Source organism: Acartia tonsa, chromosome 13 (genome assembly GCF_053477335.1).
Source record: "Acartia tonsa isolate MP-2025a chromosome 13, ASM5347733v1, whole genome shotgun sequence".
Classification (NCBI taxonomy): Eukaryota; Metazoa; Arthropoda; class Copepoda; order Calanoida; family Acartiidae; genus Acartia; species Acartia tonsa.
The window spans coordinates 26,669,366-26,696,322 of NC_137272.1; the positions used below are offsets into that span (position 1 = coordinate 26,669,366).

General features: G+C 32.5%; 1 protein-coding gene across 1 annotated transcript; it reads right to left on the reverse strand.

Moving 5' to 3' along the window:
• Positions 1 to 26,957, reverse strand: LOC145303732 (neuropeptide F receptor-like). Its single transcript, XM_080145337.1, has 16 exons — positions 26,891 to 26,957; positions 24,049 to 24,107; positions 23,853 to 23,942; positions 21,425 to 21,530; positions 19,650 to 19,778; positions 19,186 to 19,271; positions 15,181 to 15,229; positions 14,908 to 15,011; positions 14,001 to 14,120; positions 13,269 to 13,322; positions 12,876 to 13,005; positions 8,197 to 8,313; positions 4,343 to 4,411; positions 3,673 to 3,713; positions 1,325 to 1,369; positions 1 to 1,032 (listed from the first exon to the last, which is right to left on the reverse strand). The coding sequence occupies exons 1-16, from the start codon at positions 26,951 to 26,953 to the stop codon at positions 666 to 668; spliced, it is 1,629 nt and encodes a 542-aa protein (XP_080001463.1). The 5' UTR covers positions 26,954 to 26,957; the 3' UTR covers positions 1 to 665.

A 26,957-nucleotide genomic window follows, 5' to 3' on the forward strand; every position in this document is an offset into this window, starting at 1 on the left:
AGAAGATCAAAATAGACGTCTAATGGGTTTACACCGTTAAAACTTTGAAACTTATCAAAATTAAAAAGAAATACTATGGAATTACCCCTTCCCTCAAACGTTTGAAATTCCTCATAATATAAAAGGTTGCACGTCCTTAGTGGGGGCAATAACTGGCAAACAGTATCTTGAATTAAATATATCGGAAGAGATGTATTGTTTAAATAATTTTTTAGCAGGTATTGCTAATAAATTACTGAATATCACATTAAATAAAGTAGTTGGTTTTTTGTGTTTATATTAAAAAAAAAGAAAAAGTTTATTATTAATCCTGGGCAGGTTTGAGGCTGTTTTACGGGGGGTTGCTTCAGGAGAAAAAAATACTTTCCCTCCCGACCATAAAAAAATGAATTAATAACATAATTTTTTTTTTTTTTATCATTTTTATGCTTTGAGTACAATAAATACAAAAACATAATTATTTTCTTTCATCGAATTTAATTTTTTTCAATAGAAAAGTAGCTATAATATCTTTTTTTAGAAAACAGTTTTATATTATTTATGTATCATATTAATTCAGATTTTAACTTTTTTATCACCGGGTTTATTTTTAGTTTATAAAATTGTTTATAGATGGCACTAGAGAGTTTGGTTGAAGATATATTACTTGTAGATTTTACTTCAGTTTAAAACACTGTAGTGGCTATGCCGTTAGAATCTTTGGTTTTCCCGTTAACATACGCCTTTACGCCGCCGTTTTTATGACCATTAACCGCCGATGTGACAGTATGTAACGACAGAGCACTGGTAGTTGTCGCATTTAGCGTAGTCGTCGACATAGACATCCATTTGTCGGCGGCTTTTATCGCCGAACCACCGCCGATGGTCGGCGGCCGCCCAACCATGTGGACCATCTCGCTGTTGCTGTTTGTGTTGGTGACCACGATAGCGGGATAGCCGCTGATGTTGTTGTTGGCGGCGGTGACGATGCGGCTGATGCTGTTGCCGGTCTGGCTGAGGCTGGCTGGTCCTCCGCAGTAAGATTTGCGCACCCTGAAAAATAAAGGAATGAAAGAAAAAAAACTTAGTACCAAATATAGGATCAATGGGGTAACACATAAAAGGTAAATTTTTTGTTCATACGGCACTGATGTCGAACTTGTAGATGCGCAACGGCTAATGAATTCAAATTTTGAAGCAGAAGCTTGGGGTCTGAGGGTGACGACTATGGCTTTTAGTAACTTATTCTTTCTTAAAAAGCCGCGCGTTGTCCACAACGAAGCTTCTGTAAGCTGTGAGGTTTCCTAAGCCCAATTTTTTTTTTTATACCGTAAATTAAAATTACCTCGAATTTTGGCTGTTTGAGTCACGTACTCCAAAAAGTCTTCGCCTGAAATAAAAACAATGAAAACTTCAGATTTTTTCTTCCTTTTGTAAATGATAGCAAGCACAGAAAAACCCCACTCACTTATTTTAAAATTTCAAATTAATGGGGAGGGGGCCTCCACCCCCCCCCCCGCTGATACGGCTACGGTGAAACGATTAATTTGACTAATATTTTTTGATTTAAATTGATTACAAATACTGAGTTTTTGAGTATTTACGTAAATTCAGTTTTTGTAGAATTTATGATATTAAAAAAGTTTGGAAATATTAAAAATTCCTTCTACGTACAAAGTATATATTATATACATTTGATATTTATACAAACTATGAATTTTACTTTTTAAAAGCGAGGCTTTTTTATACTTAGGGTATGTGCGTTAGCTCAACAAGTTCATATACAATTTTTTAATACTTTTAAATTAATATTCTGCTTTTAAGTTTTGACACTCTACAAGTATACATGTTCGTTTGTTTTACCGTTTGATTTTAGAGCTACATTTTTATGGATGTTGTCATCCGTGTTAAATGAAAAATAACTCTAGTATAGTTTCATAGACAGTTACCGCGGATATTAAAAAATAATTACTTTTATTTCCGACTTAAAGACTTTTTTCTATCGAAAAGGAATCGGATTCGTAGCCACAAATAAAAATATTTCAAGAAAAGAACGGCAGACACTATAATGAAGATCTTATAAACTTTTCTAGAATTTTAATTAAGTTTTTTTAGGACTTTCCTTTAGAACTTTACAAAACCATTAACCCTCCCTCCACAATTTGCCAAATAAACAAAATAAAGATTTGTATGCCAGCCCCTGAGGGGAGCCCTATCCCTTCTAAGGCACTCGGCCCTTGACCTAACCAAACTTAACCTAGCTTATATTGATATTACGATCATTTAATCCTTGACTCAGCCAGGCCCCTACAGTCACATTTCTATATCTTCCATAAAAATGGATGGGGAATATAGATTACTTTTTAGTCTTTTGAAGGGGTAGCGTTTACTTGATATTAAATTTTAAAATTTATAACAAATTATAAGTATACCAAAAACAAGATAAAATTTGTCCATTAGATGTTCAGCAACTTCAAATATACATATAATAACAATGAAACCCAATTAAACTTAAAGATTGTAAAATAAATATCGAAATATTTTTAAAAGCGAAGCTTTTCTATAATTAGGGTTGGTCCGTCCGTCCGTCCGTCCGTCCGTCCGTCCGTACGTCCGTCCGTCCGTCCGTCCGTACGTCCGTCCGAGATAGATAGCTTTTATTTGTTAATTTAGGCATGTTAGAATTGTCCTATCGATTTCAAACTTTGCATGATGATTCCTGTAGAAGTTAGGTACGATTTAGAAAGCGTAGCAACTCTATAATCATTACCAGAATGTCCGTACGTCCATTTTAAACATGTTGATTTTTCTAATTTTTTAACAGCAAATTTTTATGTGATCTAATTATCCGTTTGATTTGATTTTTGGTATATTAATTCTTGGGACAACAAAGAACAATATTTTAAGCGAAGCAACTCTATAATCAAATCCTAAAAATGTAAGTATGTCCATAAACTCAATAAACATTATCCTGTATCAAGAAGTTTTTCAACAAATTTACTTACAATTTTGCTTCGACTCTTATACTTTTATATTCTGATAATTCAGTTTAGACACTATACAGGTGTTAATGTCCATTTGTCCTACCGTTTCAGTGCTTCGCTTTTATGGATGTTGTCATCCTTGTTTAATAATATTGCACTTTAAGTAATTTTATAAGTGATTAATTCAGTTGCATCTGTTTTGTGCTTGCTGCGATACCTATGGACATAATAGTTTTTTTTTTCATTTTTCTCTATATGATGCTCCCTTTTTTATAATGAATAGAAATATTCTTTCATAAAAGAGAAGAATTTTCAAAAATATTTCTCATTTTATCAAATATGGCTTTATATATTTACAATGTTACATAACTTTATATTTTAATGAAGTTATGTAACGTTAACCCTTCTTGAGAAGGCAAATAAAGATCCTTTATCAGGAGGGGGGGGGGGGGGGGGGGGGGGTTATTTAACCTATTACTTTCTAAATATTTAAGGATCTATAAGATATATCAACCCAAAATAATAACCAAAATTGCTTAAAACTAAAAGTCGTGAATATTATAAAATAATTTTACCACTGCTTTACTATTATTTAGCGTTAAAAACGGTGATTTCGGTAAATTACGGTAAAACTAACGGTGTTCAGGCACCCCCAAACACATCCTAAATGTCGTTTAATTTCGATAAAGGTTGAAAAATTGCAACCTACCTTAAACAAGTAACAACTGAAGGTCCGCCTTGGGACGCCATCTGAAATACAAAATTTCAATTAAAATCTTTGAAATTTTAGCTTCATATCTATCTATCTATCTATCTATCTATCTATCTATCTATCTATCTATCTATCTATCTATCTATCTATCTATCTATCTATCTATCTATCTATCTATCTATCTATCTATCTATCTATCTATCTATCTATCTATCTATCTATCTATCTATCTATCTATCTATCTATCTACATATCTATCTATCTATCTGCATATCTATCTACCCATCTATCTTTCTATCTATCTACCCATCTATCTATCTATCTATCTATCTATCTGCATATCTATCTACCCATCTATCTATCTATCTATCTACTCATATATCTATATATCTATCTATCTATCTATCTGCATATCTATCTACCCATCTATCTATCTATCTATCTATCTATCTATCTATCTATCTATCTATCTATCTATCTATCTATCTATCTATCTATCTATCTATCTATCTATCTATCTATCTATCTATCTATCTATCTATCTATCTATCTATCTATCTATCTACATATCTATCTATCTATCTATCAATCTATCTATCAATCTATCTATCTATCTATCTATCTGTATATATATCTATCTATCTATCTATCTATCTATCTATCTTACCCCAGGATGCCTGGAAATAGGACAGAACCAGCCCAGGATAGGAATCCTTGCCAGCAAGCTGTGGATACTCTGAAAAATATATAGAAATTAAAATTTACCTCGCATATGCGAGGCTACTGTCCATGACAGTGTACCGTCCTGTCCAACATCAAAGGTTAACTAACGGAGTAGGTTTTCCTTTTTTGCAAATTGTTTTCTGCTACTTTGCTGTGTTAATATCCACGACTTCATTGGTTGATTTTAAAGACCTTATTGGGAGTCGGCACAAGGTCATTGCGATGGTGAGATACAGTTTTTAAACCCCTCCCCGGCCCCAATTGTGTTTTACTCTAATGTCTTATCTGTGAATAGTAATGCGTCGCGCCTGTTTAATGGCAAAGCAATTCACATCTCCTACTTGATTGATGTCACGCGCCTGACACAGAAGTAAAAGATACCACTTTTTACGTCTCTAGTATTACGCAGTGTTTTCAGGACAAGAGTCCGACACCTCAGTTGAAATATGAATTGTAAAATGAAGAGAGACAAAAATTACTAAATTTTTTCTATCCAAATGAACAGGCATAAACTTATATTGTAGCTTTGCTACTAAAATAGATATGACGTATGGAAGGAAATTTTGTTTTTCAATGTTCTTCTTCATGTAAAATTTATGAAAATTTTCATTAAACTCTTTTGATAAGAAGTTTTAATTAAAAGTTACACAAAATACATAACTTATTAATGGATATAGAATACGTGGATAATGTGAGAGATTCTCGCATACCCTGACAAAATAATTTTCCAAGCTGGATAACTTAACAATACTCCCCTTATGGCTATGGAGGAACGTATCGAGCAATATGTGAGGTCTAAATAACAACCTAAAATGACGAAAAGAAATTCCCTGTCATAATATCCATGTATTCTATATCCATTAAGATATATATGTTTCACATTTGATCTAAGCATTTGTCATTAAATATTTCTACCTCAAACAATTATCCTTATACTAAAGTAACAGGATGTCTGTGTGTCTGTCTGTCTGTGTGTCTGTCTGTGTGTCTGTCTGTGTGTACCGAAGGATCTCGCTAACCGCTGAACCGATCGGGTTCTCCTTAACAGGGTAGATTCTCATAGGTCCCAGGAAGGTTTTTAACTATTTTGGGGGAGGGTACCTCCACCCTCCCAAGAGAAATCGCAAAAAAATGAAATATTCTCGCCGCGTAGCGCTTGGCGCTGCGTAGACACATGAATTTGAATTTAAACAGCTGATCAAACATAGACAAATTATTTCTCAGATCAGATATCTTAAATAAAAAAAAACATTTAATTGCCCCTAGAGGCCTCTAGGGGCGTAGCCGCTAGTACAGTGTATAAAGTAAAGAAAACCCTAACGTTTTAAAAACAAAATATTGAAAAATTTAGGTGGGAGTGACGTTTAAAATTGAAGTGGATTTTTTCCTAAACCTTCTGTATTATAAAATTCAAATTTATTAAAAGGATTATTTTAAATTTCACAATATTAGAAGAAGTAATGTAATTACATTATAAAATTATTTAATAACTAAAATGTAGAAATTTGTTCTATAATTCGACTTTTAAAGTTATTTTTGAGTCGAATATTTGCTATTGACAGTACAATTATTTCATACCTATTTACTTCAAAATTGAATATATTTCAAATTTAAACGTTTCTCTTAGGTAAATAAGCTACTTTATAATTACGTCTGTCTGTCAGTCCGTAACACCATGGAGCGAATTCTATTCAGATTGACAGCAGACATTTTATTGGTGAAGATCTCCTGTACTATTGATTATTCGATGGCATGTCGTAAAAAGTCTTATTCTAAATGTCAACTCCACTCTCCCTGGTATTTAGATACTTAACTTTTTTTAGGCGTTTTTAAAATCAGGTATTTTTAAAATTAGGTATTTTTAATTAGGCATTTTTAGTTAGGCATTTTTAAATTAGGTATTTATAAATTAGGTGTTTTTATAGTAGGCGTTTTTAATATTAGATATTTTTAAATTTAGGTATTTTTAATTATGCATTTTTAAATTAGGCGTTTTGTACCAACTCCTTATAAATAACTTCTACAAAGAAAATTTACTTCAACAAATTTTAAACATGAGAACTTAACTTTAGTTATAAAGAAACAAGAATCAAAAGTTCTGTAATAGCGGAGCTAGGAAAAATCGAGACAAACAAATATTAACATGTATCAAGCTGTAATAAAAGTTCATTAAGTTTTTAAGCTATATAAAACTTTGGGTACCCATATGTTTTATAGTTTAACGTCTGCTCCCTGGCTGATTAAATGCGCATCGGTCAATGTCCCCAAAGTGTTCTTATTCTTTGGCGACTTTTATTAAATTTTGATGGGTTGTCTCATTTTCAGTGTCCAAACATTTCAACACTAATTTATCAATCATCAATTTATCGGCCATTGTCTTGTCCCTTCGGTAGTAACAAAAATTGGGAATAGATCCTTTCGTGGCAACGCCCCTTAAGGGGCCATTCGTCGTATTCTTAAATTGGCTTTTGATAGGTTATTTTAAGTTAGGGTAGATTCTATTGGGTTAGGTGATTGCCCCACAGGTTTAGGTAATTAGCTCCGCAGGGTTAGAGCCCCCCGCAGGGGCTAGAAATAGGAGAAAAGCTACTGTGAAAAAAACGAAGAATCTCATTTAGGAGCGTTGCCACGAAAGGGACTATACCCCAAAAATTAAGTTAAACGAAATAGTTATAAAAATTGTCTTCAGCCCCAGGTAAAAGGAGTCAAAAAAATCTTGTACCTAATTATTTCGTTTATTATATTTGATTCATTAAGAAAATACTTTTTATACATCTAAAAAATAAAAATTGCTGCAAAATTTTAATTAGAATTTCCTAGAATATTACCTAAACGTATTAGAAAAAATTCTAATAATTTTTTACATTATGTTTTATCAATTCTTTTAATAGCGAGGCAACTCTGTAGTTAATTCTGTCTGTTCGTCCTCAAGTCTGTCAGTCCGTAATGGGAGAAATGTGATTTTCTTGGTTGCTATTTAAGATTGTGTTCTTGTGTGTAGATTCACTGTACAATATGCTACATAAATAAAGCATATACAGAATATAAGTAAAGGTTTTGTGATTGTTTTCTTTTATATTCTTGACTTTTAAATCTCTTTTGCATTTGTTGTGCTTGTCATCCTAGTTTTTTTCTATAAGTTTAATTAATCTTCAAGCAAAGTACAAAAAGTTTAATCAAATATAGTTATAAAATATGAAATTTTCTTTCAAAAATTAAAGTAAAATAATAGAAGGAGCACAAGCTGAATGTATTTTTACCCATGGGATGACCTTGTGTCGACTTTGAATATCAGCCAATAGCATCGGAAATATTTACACAGCTAAGTCGCTATAAAAGAACAGAAAGTAATTTGCAAGCAGACGAAAAATGTTCCCACTTCTTGGGCCAGATAGTTTTCTGGGTTTTACATCTATACTTATACATTCATTTTTAAATAGTATTTTGTAAACTACATATGCTCTTAAAATGTTTTTTAAACAAGAATTTTTAAATTTTTCATCATTTGATTTAGTTGGTTATAAAATCAAATTAAGCTTTGCAAGAGCAGCAGTGTAAAACAAATTAATTTAGCTGTCTACAGTGTCCTAGCAAAGTGGGGATAGATGTCACTTCTTTTGGCCTACCTATTCTATTGACGTCAGACAATACCCTATACCCCATCTCTTTTCTAGGGGTTTCTTTCCCCCTTCCTTTATTTTTCCCTCTACTTTGACGTAAATAGAATAAGTAGGCCAAATAGGAGTGATATCTATCCCCATTAACCTAGGGCATTAAACACAGCTACCAAAATTATACCTGTTTAAAATTTTCATTAAGAAATCCATACAGTATTGGATTAAAGCAGGCAGAGCTCATAGCAGACAGGTGAACCACAGCAAACCATATCAACATAGACTCCTGGTTGGGTTGGACCTGGATAGATAGATAGATAGATAGATAGATATATAGATGGATAGATAGATAGTTAGGTAGATAGATATATAGATAGATTGGTAGATAGATAGTTAGGTAGATAGATAGATAGATGGGTAGATAGATAGATAGATAAATAGATAGATAGATAGATAGATAGATAGATAGATAGATAGATAGATAGATAGATAAATAGATATATAGATAGATAGTTAGTTATATAGATAGATAGATATATAGATGGATAGATAGATAGTTAGGTAGATAAATAGATATATAGATAGATGGGTAGATAGATATGCAGAAAGATAGATTATTCAAAAAGAAATATCCTTTTTTACAAAACCGAAAGCTGAGTCTTACAAAAACGTTTTCTTTTGATATGAAAATTCAAAAAGGTGAAAATATGGAATAGGGAAACAGTTTCCGAATATTTGAATAGTTATTTATCGCATCGGATTATAAACAGCTTTCTGCGGATATAAAACTGTAAAATTATAAGATTAAAATCAAGATGCCGAAGACACGGGGTAACAAAACTGGTTTTAATATTATGATTGTACATTTTATATTCGTAGAAAACTTGATATTATACGATACTATACATTATTTTTAAGTGTGGCTGAGAACTGGTTCTTTTCCACCAGATACAATTCGGTTTCGCAGCCATAGTGGAAAAGAAATATTTATCTTATTATAATTTGTTATATTCTAAAATATTTCAGCAATTATGTATTTTCATCGTTATTTACATAAAATTGTTTTAGTATACTTAGTCCCGATGAAAATATGAAAATTTTATGACATAAATCAACTCTTTTGTGATAAGTTAATCTTTTTCAAATTACCAACTTTCTTAACTTATGTAACATTTATGTAACAGAACCAGAGAGAGGAGAGACAATGGGCTGTTTATTGCACTAGTTCCCAAAGTTTTATAATCACGTTTTCTTATTCGTTGGCTTAACAACTTTGGGGACTTTAGTGAATTTTGATTGGTTGATTATTTAAGTTAAGTGATCAAACGTTTCAACTACTATTATTTATCTACATAGATGGTATTTTTGTGTATCATCTATAAGGATGTACATCAATTTATAGGCCATTGTCTTATCCTTTTAGATCCCTGATCTATAACTCTTCATCCTTCTAGAAGAATATCACGTAGTGTGCAAAGGAAATCTTCACACCAAAAAATTCAGTCCTCTACCTTGAATAGCAGCTGAGGAAATAAAATTTCCCTATAGCGTTAATGAATGGCGGACTGTCTGACAGACAAAGTGAATTATAGATTAGCTTCGCTACCAAAACTATTCTATGAATGAATAACAAAAAAATCCATTTTCTTGCATGTAAATAAAATACAAATAGTTGCTAAGCCTGGGTCAATGTCAAATTATCGTGATGATATTATATCAATATAATTTGAAGTCTATATTATGTCAGTCATGACTATAATTTAATGTTATATAGTCGACATATACGCAGTGGTTAGGCTACCACAAGACTTAGGAGGCCCCCCGCAGTGGTTGGGGACTTTGGCACATTTTTTTCAATTGCATCTCATGTGATGTGAGAATGTGAAATAATTTTGCCAGTATGGCTTCCAAACAGATTAATATCCGCTGGGTTAGAACCGGTTCTCAGCCACTCATGTATAGCATAATATAAAAGACAATTGTCCACAAATATTAAAATAAAAATCATAAAATAAATTAAGTGTTTTGTTAGTCCGTGCCTTCAACCAAATTGATTTTAATCTCATTCATTATTTTTTATTTTAACTTCCGTGGAAAGCTGTCTATATGTTGATTAAACTAGCAGAAATTTATATAGGAACATTTTGAAGGAAGAAATCTTAATTTTTCTTTAACTGCATTTTTGTTGGTTATAATTGAAGAAGAAAAAGTAAAAGTAATCTCCGCACAAACTTTTAATTTCTTGATTGAATTATTATCAATTTATCTTCTATTGTACTAACCCCTCTTCCTTGATAAATACCCTACATTACAAAAGTAAATATATAAAAAGTCTTACAGGGATTTATTGGATTTGGAACCCCCCAGAAAACTATCTTTATTTTCCAATGAAGTCAACTAATTATTGTCGACATTAAGTTTGATAATCAGAGCCAAAACTTTGACAGATGAAACAACAAGGATTACAACATCCATAAAAGCAAAGCTCTAAAGTTAGACGGAAGAACAAACTAACATTAACACTTGTAGAGTGTCAAACTTTAAAAGCAAAATATCAATCTATAAGTCTAAACAAAATTGTCAATGAATTTCTTGCAAAACTATGCAGATACGATGTACTGTTTAAGGACATACTTATATTTTTGAACTTGTTTTAAAATATTTATAAAATGTACCTAACTTTTTTTGCTCACAGATGAGATGGAAAAAGTAAAAAGCCATATCCCTTCTATTTATGACATAAATGATTATTACTAAAAAGGTTAAGGTAACACGCAACATATAGTTAGGATTATGTTTTAAGAGATGGTCTCATATTTAGGCTTATTACATTCATAATAAAACTTTTTTTTATAGTGTTTATAGCTGAAGTATTAAAATAAGCCGTTAATAATAGTTATTTATCACATCGTATTGTTGACAGCTTTCCGTGGATATTAAAATAAAAGATTATTAGATTTAAACCAGTTTTGTAAGCTCTGATAAGCCAGGCCCAGGTTTACAAAACTGATATTTAGTTTTTTTAAATTTTTTTTCTTCTAAATCACTGAAAAATTTACTGTAATTCGATGCTGTAAATGATTTTTCAGTATGGATCCAAGTAATATTAATCGGTTTCGAAGCCATTCTGAATTTTTTTACTTTTGTAATAATGTTATAAGACTATCATTAAGTCGATAATTTGTCAGGCATGGCCAGTTTATATCAACAATTTTAGAAAGGTTGTTAAAGAAGTTAAAAAATAAGAAATTTATAAGACTTTTTTTGGATAAGTTTTCTAAAAAAAAATATTCCTGCAAAGATTTTCTAACATGAAAATAAATAGCATAAATCTATTCTCATATCAAATCTAATCCCAAGCAAAATATATTGTTTGTTCAACGCAAATGTAATATTTTATTTTACATATTTCAAGGTTTTAGTAACAGTTTTATAATTTCATTTTTAAGATTCAAAATTGTAAATATCTTATCCAAATCCGGAAAATATTTTGATATTATCAAAATATTGATCTATAATGTATCTATTCATTATTGTTTTTTTTTTAGTTGGGGGGGGGGGTTTAATTTAGGTGGGGGGGGGGGGGGGAAGGTTAGAGTCGATCATCCACCAATTTTAATTTTAGATTTAAAAATAAGATTATTATTTATAATAATTTTTAAATAGTTATAAATACAGGAACAATGAGAATCTTCATTATCCCTTAACGGGATTTTCTATGTGTGAACTAAGTAACTTTTTAAATATTGGTATGAAACATTATTGAGAGTTGGAATTCTTCGAATATCTCTATCCTGGCGGGCACATCTGGCAGGGTCATCCAGGTAAAGAGCAAAATTTTTTTCTGATTTAAACAAGGCATTTTATCTTACCAAAATACTAAAATATCCTCAAGTAGTAAATCCTTATATGAAATATAGGTGTTCAATAAGAGATATAAGTTTTCCGGAATTGTAATGTAGGGAGTAGATTTGAAATCTGCATCAAATTTTAAGGATTTTTTATAAAATTCGTTTTTTCTATAATTCTTTATCTAAAAGCGGAAATACAAATTAAGTTAATTAATTTTCGCATCTGTGATTGGTGGATTTTAAAAATCTGCGCTCTGATTGGATGTTGTACATCATTCAACCAATTAGAGCGCAGGTAGTTTAAAATCCACCTGTCCTATTGGTCAAAATTAATTAACTTAAAATGTATTTTCGCTTTTAGATAAAGAATTTTACAAAAAACGAATTTTATAAAAAATCCTTAAAATTTGATGCAGATTTCAAATCTACTCCCTACATTAAAATTCCGGAAAACTTATATCTCTTAGTGTTCAAGTCAATTTCAGTTTCCAGGTATGATCCTGCAGGTCCTGATCCTCCAGGTCTCCAGAAATCTTAAGAAGTCTCCTGTGACCTCAATTTTTGACTTAGAGACTTCAAATTTTAAAATTAAGCTTTTTTTACACATAACATATCAAAATTTCATAAAGATCCGCTGCCGTTTTCTCGCCGACCGCCAGCTGCCAAGTACAGCTGCGGCAGCCGAAATTTGTGTTTTGAGATTTCAAATATAAAATTTACACAAAGGTTGTTAAATTAAAGGGTAAAGGAAGATAAAATTGACTTTGACTCACTTATAGTCGGAAATTTATTAACACACAGGGGACATGCACAATTTTTCAAAAACCCTCTAGCTCTATAGGAGCTGTTATAATAGGGGGGGGGGGGGCGTTGAATGTCCCCACCCCCCCGACCGATAAAGGTGCGGCAAGGGGCCTGACTTTTAAGGGTTATAAAGGATTCAGTGCTTAGCAAGATTCTGGTACACACATAGAGAATCTATCTATCTGTGTATTTATCTATCTATCTCTACCTGGAAGAGACTAGCAATGTCCAGTGCCATGTTGAAGAGGTTCAAGGGGGCCCAGGATACAAAGAACATGACACTGACCACCACCAACATCAGATTTGTCTTCCTACGTCTGGCCAGCTGTCTCTCCCGCCTAAAAAATAATAACTTTTTAGATGATAGATTTAACCTAGATGGTTTGTAGGACACAATATTCCGTATCCAAAGAAGTTAAACTATTATATGGATGATATGAAATTACTGCCCTCTGGTTCTAAAATAAATGAGCACTCTTTCAAACCCATAATATGGTCGAATTGCACCCACACTGTTTTCCTATTGGCCAAATTAAGGGATTGTGGATCAAAAATTTTTAATATCTATTATCTAGAATATAAATATTTTAAAAAAATATACCTATGCGTTGATAAGGTGGCTGTGGCAGAATTTTCAGCCAGTGTCTGGCGTATACTAAATACAAATATTATGATTAATTACTTATTAGATTAAGTAGCACCACCCCACTATCCCACATGGAATGTTGAACTAACCTATAGTAGCACCACCCCACTATCCCACATGGAATCATAAACTAACCTATAGTAACACCACCCCACTATCCCACATGGAATCATGAACTAACCTATAATAGCACCACCCGACTATCCCACATGGAATCATGAACTAACCTATAGTAGCACCACCAGACTATCCCACATGGAATCACGAACTAACCTATAGTAGCACCACCCCACTATCCAACATAGAATCATGAACTAACATATAGTAGCACTACCCCACTATCCAACATAGAATCATGAACTAACATATAGTAGCACCACCCCACTATCCAACATAGAATCATGAACTAACCTATAGTAGCACTACCCCACTATCCAACATAGAATCATGAACTAACATATAGTAGCACTACCCCACTATCCAACATAGAATCATGAACTAACATATAGTAGCACCACCCCACTATCCAACATAGAATCATGAACTAACCTATAGTAGCACTACCCCACTATCCAACATAGAATCATGAACTAACATATAGTAGCACTACCCCACTATCCAACATAGAATCATGAACTAACCTATAGTAGCACCACCCCACTATCCCACATGGAATCATGAACTAACCTATAGTAGCACCACCCCACTATCCCACATGGAATCATGAACTGGGTGGTAAAGCAGACAAGCGTGTAGGCAAACCTCATCTCATGGGAGCTCCACGCCTCAAAGCAGTATGAAAATACTCTAAAAAAATGTGATGCAAATTTATGATTTTATAATTTTTTTACTACTAGAATTATATCTATAACTATAATATGTATTAATTTCAAACTGCAAATGATAAAATATGACCTATTTTTTCTCCTTAAAGATTCCCTTTAAACACCTCCCCCTTTTTATATAAAGTTGCTAATCCCCCAAAGCCCATGTGGGATGTAAGTACCCTGCAGGGGGTACAATTTTCCAACACTTCTTTCTTATTATTTAGTCTAGAACTGACCTGTCTACTAGAATAGTATCTATAACTTCTAGTCTTGTATAGTAGAACAAAGGACTAGATAGTATGATAGAACTGACCTGTCTAATAGAATAGTATCTATAACTTGTATAGTAGAACAAAGAACTAGATAGTATGATAGAACTGACCTGTCTACTAGAATAGTATCTATAACTTCTAGTCTTGTATAGTAGAACAAAGGACTAAATAGTATGATAGAACTGACCTGTCTACTAGAATAGTATCTATAACTTCTAGTCTTGTATAGTAGAACAAAGGACTAGAGAGTATGATAGAACTGACCTGTCTACTAGAATAGTATCTATAACTTCTAGTCTTGTATAGTAGAACAAAGGACTAGATAGTATGATAGAACTGACCTGTCTACTAGAATAGTATCTATAACTTCTAGTCTTGTACAGTAGAACAAAGGACTAGATAGTATGATAGAACTGACCTGTCTACTAGAATAGTATCTATAACTTCTAGTCTTGTATAGTAGAACAAAGGACTAAATAGTATGATAGAACTGACCTGTCTACTAGAATAGTATCTATAACTTCTAGTCTTGTATAGTAGAACAGGGGACTAGAGAGTATGATAGCAGTCATGAGAGCACATCCAGACAGAATAAAGGCCTATAAAATACATCACACATTATACATTTAGCTATTTGTATCATATATAGTTTTTCAAGGATAGGAATATGAAAATGAAAATTTTCAGGGGCGTAATTTATTTTAAAATTGTAGATTGCAACAAACAAACATAGAGAAACTAATAAAAACTGAGATTTATTGATAGTACCTGCAATGTTGTGATTTGGGGACTGTTTGACTTGACAATAAATCTGTACCTGAAAATTAAACATTATTAAATCTATGTCTTTTTTTAAAGAGTAAAACAAATGTTATGAACAATACTAAAATTTTTTTTTTGCTTTTCTGGAAGAGCTTTCTCTTGAGTATATGGTGATACCCTCTGCCAAAATAGTTATGAACTATCTTTCCACCTATGAGAAGATTCGCTGTAAGGAGAACCTGAACCCTATGGGTTCAGCGGTTAGCAAGATCCTTAACTACACAAAAATATCCTATTACTCTTTAATAAATATGTAAAAAATTTTGAAATATTTTTTTAAAAAGTATTCATTTGATGACTAAAAATACTTATAGTTTATAATAAGTTGTATTTAGGTTGATATAAATGTTTTAATGAAGCTTTTTGTTTCTCTCTAATGAGAACCTCGTAATAGTGTCTAACTTTTTATCTTTGTGACGTAACAAAAATCCATCTCTTTTTTAGGGGTTTCCTTTCCCACCTCCCCTCAAATCTTTCGATTTTTATTACGTCACAAAGATAAAAAGTTAGACACTATTACTAGGTTCCTCTAATGATGTAATTCAAATAGCTGTTGAGACGGTTAAAAAAAAATACAGGGTGTCCATCAACAACTTTTTCTCTTGATATTTAAAATAAGTGGGAATTGGCAGATTTTGAAAATGATAAAAAAAAAACAACCTTTAATTAATAAATTTAAGGAAGGTTTTTAAAATTAAGAAAAAAATAGATTTGATTACATAAATAATAAACAATTTCTCTAGCAGCATTTAACATTTTCTTTATTTATATTTTATCTCTTATATACAAGTGTTTTAGTGTTTTATAACTAATCATAATAACATATCAAATTTTATATTTTGAGAGCGCGTAGGAGACACTTATCGATTGATTAATTATAAATATAAAAATACATAAATTTTCGAAGTAATAACAAGTTCACACTTTTTGAATATTAATATTATTGGTTTTAAAGTTTAAACCAACCAATCAAGATTTGTTGTACACTGAAAAAGTGAGAGATAAAATCTTGGTACATGTAAAAGTTTACAACCTAATGTCCCATCCCTTCCTACTGATATCCGATAGATATCCTGTCCATAAAGATATTAGAAATAGCTTGGACATAAAAATAACACTTAGTGCACTAAATAATGTTATTCTTGTCAATTATCTTTAATATTATGTGATGATTATTTAAATAAGGTTAGAAAAAAACCAATAAGATTATTCATTCATTTTGTACATCTTAGATTTTAATAAGTAAGAACCATCTAACTTCAAACTTTCTGCGATGAATTGTGTAACAATGAGACACAGTCTCGAAAGCAAAGCAGCTCTAAAATCAATACTAGAAAGTTTGTATGTCCACCATTAGAAACATGTCGATTATTATAATGGTTACTCCTAAGAAAATTAGGAATTTGTCCTACTTAAGCTTTTCAAAATAAGATTTAGTTAGTTCAAGGTAAAAGGAAACTTTATTTAACAACCTTTGTCTGAAAGTCCTTGAATGTCATTGTCTACGTGAGACAAATAGATCTAAATCTTTCCTATACAATTAATTTTGTTATCAAAAGTATTCTTACGCTGTCACAAAAAATTACTAACTATGAATTTGAGAATTTTAAATTCGCTGGTAAAATAAACGAATTCAATGTCAAAATATATTTAGAAAATCGCTGAACAAATCTTCAAACCCTTACTAATCCATTGGTTTTTAGAGCTAAATCTTCACAAAAATTTTCGTTAAGAAAGTTGAGACACTTGTTAACATATTATCTGTATAGAAAAATGCTCTGTCGGAAAAAGAAAAATATACTACATAACAGGTATAGAGGGATATGCTAATGAAAGATAAATATATCTTCCCCTGACCCAAATATTTAAGTAAGAGAAGTCGTTATTATAAGCTTCTTTCATTGCAAAAAAAGATAATTAAATAACTTTCCTTAGCCTTTTCCTGAAGGTCATAACAAAATTTAAAATTTGGTGTACAAAGATTTCAGAAATAAATTCAAACTTAATTAGTCTCTTAAATAAAGATCTTAAAATTAATTACTTTAAGCCAATAAGAGATCTTATATCCTGTTCCTCTCCTTATCTGCAAGAGGGGGGTTTATACAGTATGATCATAAATTGATGACATAAAGTAAATGCTCAAATAAGGTCAAAAAAACAGTGAAGAGTAATCTTTAAGATTTTTTTATACAACATATTACCAAACATTTTAAATCATAAAAATATTTAAAAGTTTCCAGCAAAGTATGCCTTTCAAATCATTTTTCCAGAGTAACTTATTAGTAGCTAAGCTACTCTATAATTCACTTTGTTTAGTAGCTAAGCTACTCTATAATTCACTTTGTCCGTCAGTCCGTCCGTCCGTAACGCTATGGGGGAAATGGGATTTACTCAGCTCCTATAAAAGATAGAATGCTGAAATATTTTGACAACATTCTCATCATTAACCCTTACAGATCGGGACCTAATTCCCACCTTAATAGATCGGGGGGGGGGGGGGGGGCTCAAAGAGCCCCCCCCTCTATCTCGGCTCCTGGTACAGATAAAGACGTAAAATTTTTTTCTGGTGGTTCATGTGTATTTTTAGAGAAAATTACTTTTTCTAGTCATAGCAGTCAGGCCGCTCCTTAGCCGCTTTTTAGCGGCCAGCCGCTAAATTTTAAAACAGCTGTAGAGCGGCCAATTTTGCAGCTAGGATGACCAAATTTTAGGACGAACTTTTATTTTTCATAACAAAAAAATTACTTTTTCTGACCATCGCCGAAAAACGGCAAATAACGGAAACCGCCATTTTCGGCGGTTACGGCGGTAAAACGGCGGTTGGCGGCGAAAATTAATATTTTTATCTGTTTATTATTGCTCAAGGATTTACCAAAAAAATTATAGGTCTCTAGCTGTAATAGAAGCCACGATATTCATGATATATGTCTGTAGTAAAAGCCGGACAAAAATCGGTCATAAAATCGGTCAGGGAGCGGTCAAACGGTCATAACACCACTTTTCTCAGATGGTCATTGATATCTAAGTATTCACCAAAAAAATTTTAGGTTTCTACCTTATACACAAAAGTCATAATGTAGAAATTAAGATTTATTTAGAATTTTTTCTAAGTTTTTTTGCTACCCAACCGACTTTGACCGGACACCACGACCGACACAGACCAGATATCTTAATAAAATCAGCTCTTGCCGACGTATAATTACTAAACTTAAAAAGTCATGAAGTTACAGCTCTCCATCTTACCTACAAAAAAAATGAGATTGAAAAAACTAGAGGGGGGGGGGGCTCTTTGAGCCCCCCCCCCCCCCCCCCGATCTGTAAGGGTTAAGGAGCACAATTAACTATAAAACATCAATGGCGGTCGGACGGCTTTTTATCAGGTTTTAGGCTATTTTTTTATTTTCCACATTTTCCCTCAAATCTTTGGTGTTTTTGGTCCGATTTTCAAAATTTATTCAGTTAGATTTATCAAAAATAAATTTTCCGTCGTTTGGAGAACCAACAATGACGGTCAGACTGCCTTTTTGCAGGTTTTTGCTATTTTTATATTTTTTATATTTTCCCCCATATCTTTGGTGTTTATGGACCGATTTTCAAATTTTTTTCAGTTAAAGATATCAAAATTAAATTTCCCGTCGTTTGAAGAACACAACAATGACCGTTATTCCTATCTACGAATTTTTGTGCTTCGCTACTTATGGATGTTATCATCCTTGTTTTTTAATATGGACCGTAAAAAATTAGGCGATTTAGAAAATCGGTTTGTATGGAATTGTTTGTTAAAAACCAGGAAATATTTTTTTCTCATACAAAATGTTTAGTAATATGGTGTATAGAAAATACATTAAACTGTCTTTGGGACCTTTAATTTATCATTTACTTTGTTTTATTAATATATGATCACACTGTATAATGAATGGGGGTTTACTTCAATCCATGAAATTAGATTACCTGTCCACAGCAATTAGAAGGATGGAGAATGAGGAAAAGAAAATACAAGAGGCTTGGGTTGTTCCTATAAGCTTACACAGGAACCCCTAAAAAAGTATGAAAACATGTAATTTCAGAGATCTAAAAGGATAAGGCAATGGCAAGTAAATTGATGTCCGTTTTAATGATGATTTACAAAATTTTCCCTTAATTAAAACCTATAGATTATTATTAGTGGTTAAAATGCTTGGACATTCATCAAAATATCCAAACAATCAAAATTCAATAGAAGTCCCCATTTGTTAAGCCAACAAATAAGAAAAGCTTGTTTAAAACAATTTAGAATAGTGTAATAGATACCCCCAATGTCCCCTCCCACCCTGACATAATTCAAAAATATAATTACAGTCAATTTTTTGGGAGATGATTTTATGTTGTTTTACTGAAGACGACATTCAAGAAGATTTAAGAAATTGCGGCATTACCTGATTTTCTCCCAGAGTCCAGAACTTGGTTATAAGGTCCACCAGAGTCAGGGGCATGGTAAAGGCGCACAGGAATATGTCAGATAGGGCCAGGTTGGCAATAAAGATGTTTCTGGTTGTTAACATTACCTATACAAATAGATATATGAATTATTGGATCTTTCTGTCAAATTGTCTATCGAGTACCAAAACTCCACTTATTTTAATATGAATTGAAAAAAAGGAGGGGGGGGGGGGAGACAAAATCCCTGTGAGGGCTATCTTTTAACTTAACCTAACCTGGCATGAAGTAGTAAACCAATATTGTACTATGAAAGAAACTGCCGAACTAATCAACAAGTGAAAAGAGAGAAAGATAAATAACCTGATAGGGTTTTGCTCATATCTCTTTTCCAAGAACAATTTGTTACATATACACTGTACATTTTAGTACATGACATGTTTCTGAGTTAGACATGTATATATATTTATGTGAGAAAATGTACAAAAACTGTAATGAAAATGTAAATCTAAGAAAAACAAATTTTTACTTACGAAATAAGTCAAAGCTTTTCTATAATTAGGGTCGGTCCGTCCGTCCGTCCGTACGTCCGTCCGTCCGTCCGTCCGAGATAGATAGCTTTTATTCGTTAATTTAGGCATGTTAGAATTGTCCTATCGATTTCAAACTTTGCATGATGATTCCTGTAGTAGTTGGGTACGATTTAGAAAGCGTAGCAACTCTATAATCATTACCAGAATGTCCGTACGTCCATTTTAAACATGTTGATTTTTCTACTTTTTTAACAACAAATTTTCAAGTGTTCTAATTATCCGTTTGATCTGATTTTTGGTATATTGATTCCTGGGACAACAAAGAACAATATTATAAGCGAAGCAACTCTAAAATCAAGTCCAAAAATGTAAGTATGTCCATAAACATTATCCTGATTCAAGCAGTTTTTCAACATATTTACTTACAATTTTGCTTCGACTCTTATACTTTTAAATTCTGATTATTCAGTTCAGATACTATACAAGTGTTAATGTCCGTTTGTCCTACCGTTTCAGTGCTTCGCTTTTATGGATGTTGTCATCCTTGTTTTTGTTGCAACTTTATATATAAAAGACAAACCATTGAATAGGAATATTGCTCTATTAACAGGATAAAAATTACATTATCTATTGCCATTTACATTTTAAATTGCCTCTTATCTCATAATACCTGATACTTCTTTTTTAAATGTTACAATACTTCATCTTATAAATGCATAACAGTTGTCACAATGATGGCAATGTAAAGTAAATAGAGAAGGGTTCCACACCAGGCAATATTGCCATTTATTTCCGCTTATTGGAAGATGACGTCATACGATAGAATAGCTTATGAGATGCCAGTATACACTGTAATTGACCAAAGGTAAAATTTTTGCTGGCCTCTCATTGGTTATTTTATCGTATGACGTCATAATCTTTTGAGGGACTTTAATCATCTTTCGTATATGGCATAAGAGGTAATAAATATATATTAGGTATATGATTGTCAAATATGCCAAAGCAACTGAAAATGATGCAAATATTGTTTTTTTTTTAGTTTAACTTTACTCAGCAATAACTCTTACCTCATTGGCACCAACGATGCCAAAACAGATGAGAGCTGTGTAACAACTCACCGTATTATTTATGAATGCCAGGATAATTGCTACATTGCCAATGATGCCAAAGATGTAATAACTCATCTTATTAGTTAGGAAGGCAAACACAATTGCCAAATTGCCAAAAATGTAGCTACTAACCTTATTAGTTAGGAAGGCAAGCACAATTGCCACATTGCCAACGATGCCAAAGCAGATAAGGGCTGTGTAGGAGGCAATCAGGGCGTAATGAGCAGCTAAGTCTAACCTAAATTATAAGAAAATAGTTATGAAAAAATTTATATGAATCCTAGGTATTAAAGTAGATGGATGTTTAAATAATGTTATGAATGTCCAATAAGATCTCAGAAACCAATAAACTGATAAATTTCAATTTAGAATTAAGCTAGTTTTGTTCTTATGCTGGTTTTAAGCTATTTTGCGAGGAAATTGTAAGACAATCTACATAGGAAAACTACCATCCCAAAATGTTTCCGGGTAATATTCTGAAATTCATACTCAACAATTATATCTGTATGTTCGCATTTCTTTAATCAAAACCTTTGAACTTTTAGATGTTGTGTTAACATGAAGCAATTTATAGTGAGTAATAGAAATAATAGTCATATAATAAAACCAGTATACATTGTAATTGACCAAGGGTACAATGTATACTGGCCTATCATTTGTCATTTGTATTGTATGACGTCATTTATTATCCAGCACTATAAGTTGCTTCGTTAACATTATAAACCTTTTTAACTATATAAAAGTAAAAATTATACGTAATCATGTTAAATGTGTATTTTGTTACTATAAATGATATAAATTAAATAAATGTTCAATAATTATTTCTTTGCTGTAGGCATTTTCCATTAAAATTTGTTTTGATCTAATTTTAATCAAAGTTTGTCTTTTTGTTATAAGGATAAAATCATAATAGGATAATGCTTAACAGTTTTGATCAGAAAGATCAATTGAAGCAAAATTACGGGACCTGAGTTCTAATATTCAGGTGAGTTTCTCGCTTATCTTACGATGGTTTTAGGCTACTTTTGAAGAAATGGGTAAAATACGTTTAAGATAGAAGGGGTGTGTTTGGAGGTTCTAGTTGAAAGAAAGGGATTTTACATAGAAAAATTATACCGAAAATGCAAATGTACACATCATTAAATAAACTTAAAGGTATAGAACCAATAATCGATATATTATTACTTGGATGTTGCATCAGTTTTTCATGTACTCTTATACGGTACAGCTGGCTAAATAGCAAAACCCCCCATTAATCCCCTTTACTCTATCATCTATCCTTAAAATGGATGAACGAACTGACCAAAAAATGAGATCCTTATTATCAACTTAGGTTGACGACAAATTTACCCCTATCAATTTATCTACACATTCTAGATCCATTCAACCAATACAATTATCATCAGTATTGGGCTTTAAGTATTGGTACATTTTGTACAGTCCTATCAGAAGCTTGGTTATATAGAATAAATACTCCTCCATAAACCTACAGACTTTCAAGTTTAGTAAACTTTTGGAGGATTTTTAAAAAGAACCTTACTGACTTTTCTTAAATTGAACTTTTTTGGTGTACAAAAAATTGATACTAATGATTGGTCATCCAATATGTACCCAAGTGCAAATTAATGAACTTAATTTATTTTATTTTCCTTCGTTTCGTAGATTTTTTTATTGAATACTTTGGGTACGAATTATTTAATCTACATTTTGTTGTATAAACGAGCATTATCCAACTTTTCCAACAGTAGTTTTGAAGGGGTAATTTTCTTTATCATAATTCGGAGTGGAATCAATTATTGTACATTATCTTATCCATTAAGATCCCTGCTAAACTAAATACTTCGGACATATAGTAGTAGCTCAGTTTCTGAAGAGGTAAGGGACCAAAAATAGCCACAAACCACCTCGAGGCAAATATGAAGCTTCCCATCGTAGCAAAACTAATTCGCCGAGCAATTAAGAAATCTTATTATTGCTACGCTACTTAATGGCTAATTGTTCTTGTGTTTAATATAAATAAGAGTGAGGTGTTTAATTGAAGGTTAGTACTTAGTAGAGCAATTATTTTGTTGTAATGGTCTCATATTGTTAAATTGATTTTTACTAATTATCAAAAAGAAAGTAGAAAAACCAGAGAGGAAGGGAATATTGGGCTATAAATTAAACTAGTTCCCAAAGTTTCATAACCCCTTCATCTTATTCGTGTCCTTTAAAACTTTGGTTACTTTTATTAATTTTCTCACTGAATTCCCCACTTACTCACTGACTCATTCCCTCATTCACTGAATCACTCACTTACTTACTGACTCATTCTCGGCACTCACTGAATCACTTACTTACTCACTGACTCAATCCCTCTCTCACTGAATCACTCACTTACTTACTGACTCATTCCCTCATTCACTGAATCACTCACTTACTTACTGTCTTATTCACTTACTCACTGAATCACTAACTTACTTAATGACTCTTTCCCTCATTGTATCACTGACTTACTAACTCTCTAATTCCCTCACTGAATGACTGTCTCTTTCCCTAACTCAAAAAGACAATTGTATACCTTTTATTTGACATCATAGCCTCTTGTTGTTGCTGCTTCATGTGTCCAAATAGTTTCACCCATTCCAGATCTTCTTCTGTATTATTGTCACTAGATAGATAGATAGATAGATAGATAGATAGATAGTTAAATAGATAGATAGACATTTTAATAGTTAAATAGACAGATAGATAGATAGAAAGATAATAATACTTACTCAAATAATGTTCTGCTAATATTCAATAATTCTTCAGATCCAAGGGTGGATAACATCGTCTAAAAATATTATTGTTTTTGAAATAATCTTTTTTTTATCCCTACCTCCCCCCCCCCCTCCCTATTTTTTATATAAATAAAAAATTAGAGGAGGTTTATAGGTTAGGTTAATATTGGGTACACAGGATAGCCCCTTAGGGTTAGGCCCTCACGTAGGAGATATGCAAGGCATAAAGAATAATAACTACCACAACCCCTCAATTTTATTTTTTGTTTAAATATAAAGGATAGCGGCATTTGTGCCCGCTAGGAAAGCACCAAAAAGTGTTTGAGAATATAATAGATATATGATTTTTTCAGTAGATGCGAAACTAAAAAATCGAAACACGTATCAAATTCTAAGTACTGCTATATATTATTAAGAGATCAAATTGTCATTTAAAAATAGATTTTCTCTTTATATATTTTTAAGATGAATATAAAGAAAGCTTACTAAGGATATATACTCTCTTGATAAAAGCAAAGTTTTTAAAAGCGAAGCTTTTATATAATTAGGGTCGGTAGGTCAGTCCGACCGTCCGTACATCACAGACAGTTAGCTCTTTTCGTTAATTTAGACACGTTAGAATTGTCCTATCGATTCCAAACTTTGCATGATGATTCCTGTAGTAGTAAGGTACAATTTAGAAAGCGTAGCAACTCTTTAATCAATACCAGAATGTCCGTACGTCCATTTTAAACATGTCGATTTTGAACTTTTTTGACAACTAATTTTTTTATGTTGAAATTATCTGATTCTTCTGATTTTTTGAAAACTGAATTCTATAAACCAGTCCCAAAAATGTAAGTATGTCATTTCCTTATTCAGTATCATCTATCTATGCAGTTTGCATCAAATTTACTCACAATATTGTTTGTACTGATGCATTAATATTCTGCTAATTCAGTTCTGACAATCTACAAGTGTTAATGTTCGATGCTGTACGTATTGGTGCAAAAAATGGGGACAATTTTTAAATTGATTTGACGGGACTGTTTACTTACGTCGCAAGTGAGGGGAAAGAAAAGGGAAGGAGGAAAGAAACCCCCTAGAAAAGAGATGGGGGTATGACGTCACACGCCAAAACAATTTGAAATTTGTCCCCATTTTTTGCACCAATACGTACAGCATCTTAATGTTCGTTTGTCCTTCCATTTCAGAGCTTCGCTTTTATGGATGTTGTCATCCTTGTTCTGTTACTGTGTAGTCGGTACCAGAGGAATTTACAAATTAAGGTGTCCACCCCCTACACCCTACACCAGGTACCAGAGGCGTGTAAAAATTAGGGTGTACCCCCTACACCCTACACCAGGTACCAGAGGCGTGTAAAAATTAAGGTGTCCACCCCCTACACCCTACACCAGGTACCAGAGGCGTGTAAAAATTAAGGTGTCCACCCCCTACACCCTACACCAGGTAAGTAGGGTCTACACATCCCTGATACACCCCACTGATAGAACCAAGGCGGGTGTTAAGGTAAAAAAGTCTCAACCCCCCCCCCCTAAATTTAAGGGGGATATAAACCAAAAAATTTTTTATTGTTTTAACCCTTTACAGTCGGGCCCCTTGCCGCACCTTAATCGGTCGGGGGGGGGGGGCGTTCAACGCCCCCCCTTATTATCTCAGTTCCTATTAGAGCTAGAGGGCTAATTTTTTTTGTGCAAGTCCCCTGTTTGATAATGAATTTCCGACCTTTTATAAGTCTAAGTCAATTTTCGCTTCCTTCACCCTTTTATTTAACAACCTTTGTTTTTAGGTCTTTTTTTACTTAAAAATTTCAAACGGCTGTAATTTTCTTATTTTTGAAGCTAGAAGAAAATTTTTTTTCCAGAAAATGTTTATCTTTATGTAAATTTTACATTAGAAATATCAAAATATAAATTTCAGCGGCCGCAGCTGTACTTGGCAGCTGCCAGCCGCCGCAGTCGGCGGTCGGCGGGTAAACGGCGGCGGATCTTCATGAAATTTTAATACGTTATGTAGACATGTAAGAAAAGCTTAAGTTTAAAATTTGAAGTCTCTAAGTCAAAAATTGCGGCCACAGGAGCCTTTTAAAGATTTCTGGAGACCTGGAGGATCAGGACCTGCAGGATCATACCTGGAACCTGAAAGTGACTTGAACACCTGTATTTCATATAAGGATGTACTACTAGAGGGTTTTTTAGTATTTTGGTATGATAAAATGCTTTGTTTTAGTCAAAAAAATATTTTTCCTTTTTAACTGGATGACCCTGCCAGGTTTGCTGGCATCCTGTGCCCGCCAGGATGGAGATATTCAAAAAATTCCAACTCTCAGTTATGTGTCATACCCATACTTAAAAAGTCAAGCAGTTTGGGCTCTTTATCTTTCACACACAGAAAATGAGATAGAAAAAACCGGATGGGGGGGCGTTCAACGCCCCCCCCCCGACCGTTAAGGGTTAATAAAGATAAAAACTATTTATTAGGGATCTAAAGTCAAACCGACCTACCCTATTGTAGAAAGCTTGGCATTAAAAAATATTATGGAATTTTGGAGTAAAAAGAAGGTAAAGTCTTTTTTTATCAACCCTCCTTCTCTCTTTATCTTTTTTGACATAAATGCTATTGAAATAAATTACATGAGGATCTATCATTTTATAGAAAAGGAAAACACATTAGATTTTCATTTTTTGAAAATACATTTTTAATATGAACAGTCTAAAAATAATTATGACAATTAAAAAACACTCGTTGGGCATAAATTTTAAGCAGAATAGAACAGACAGGCAAACATTATACTTGTAGCGTAGCAGCGCTACTATAATAATATGTCCGTTTGCACCTCTAAATCATCGTAAGCATAGGCTTCTGTATAATTACTCATCATATCCTCTGAACTTTTCATTTTA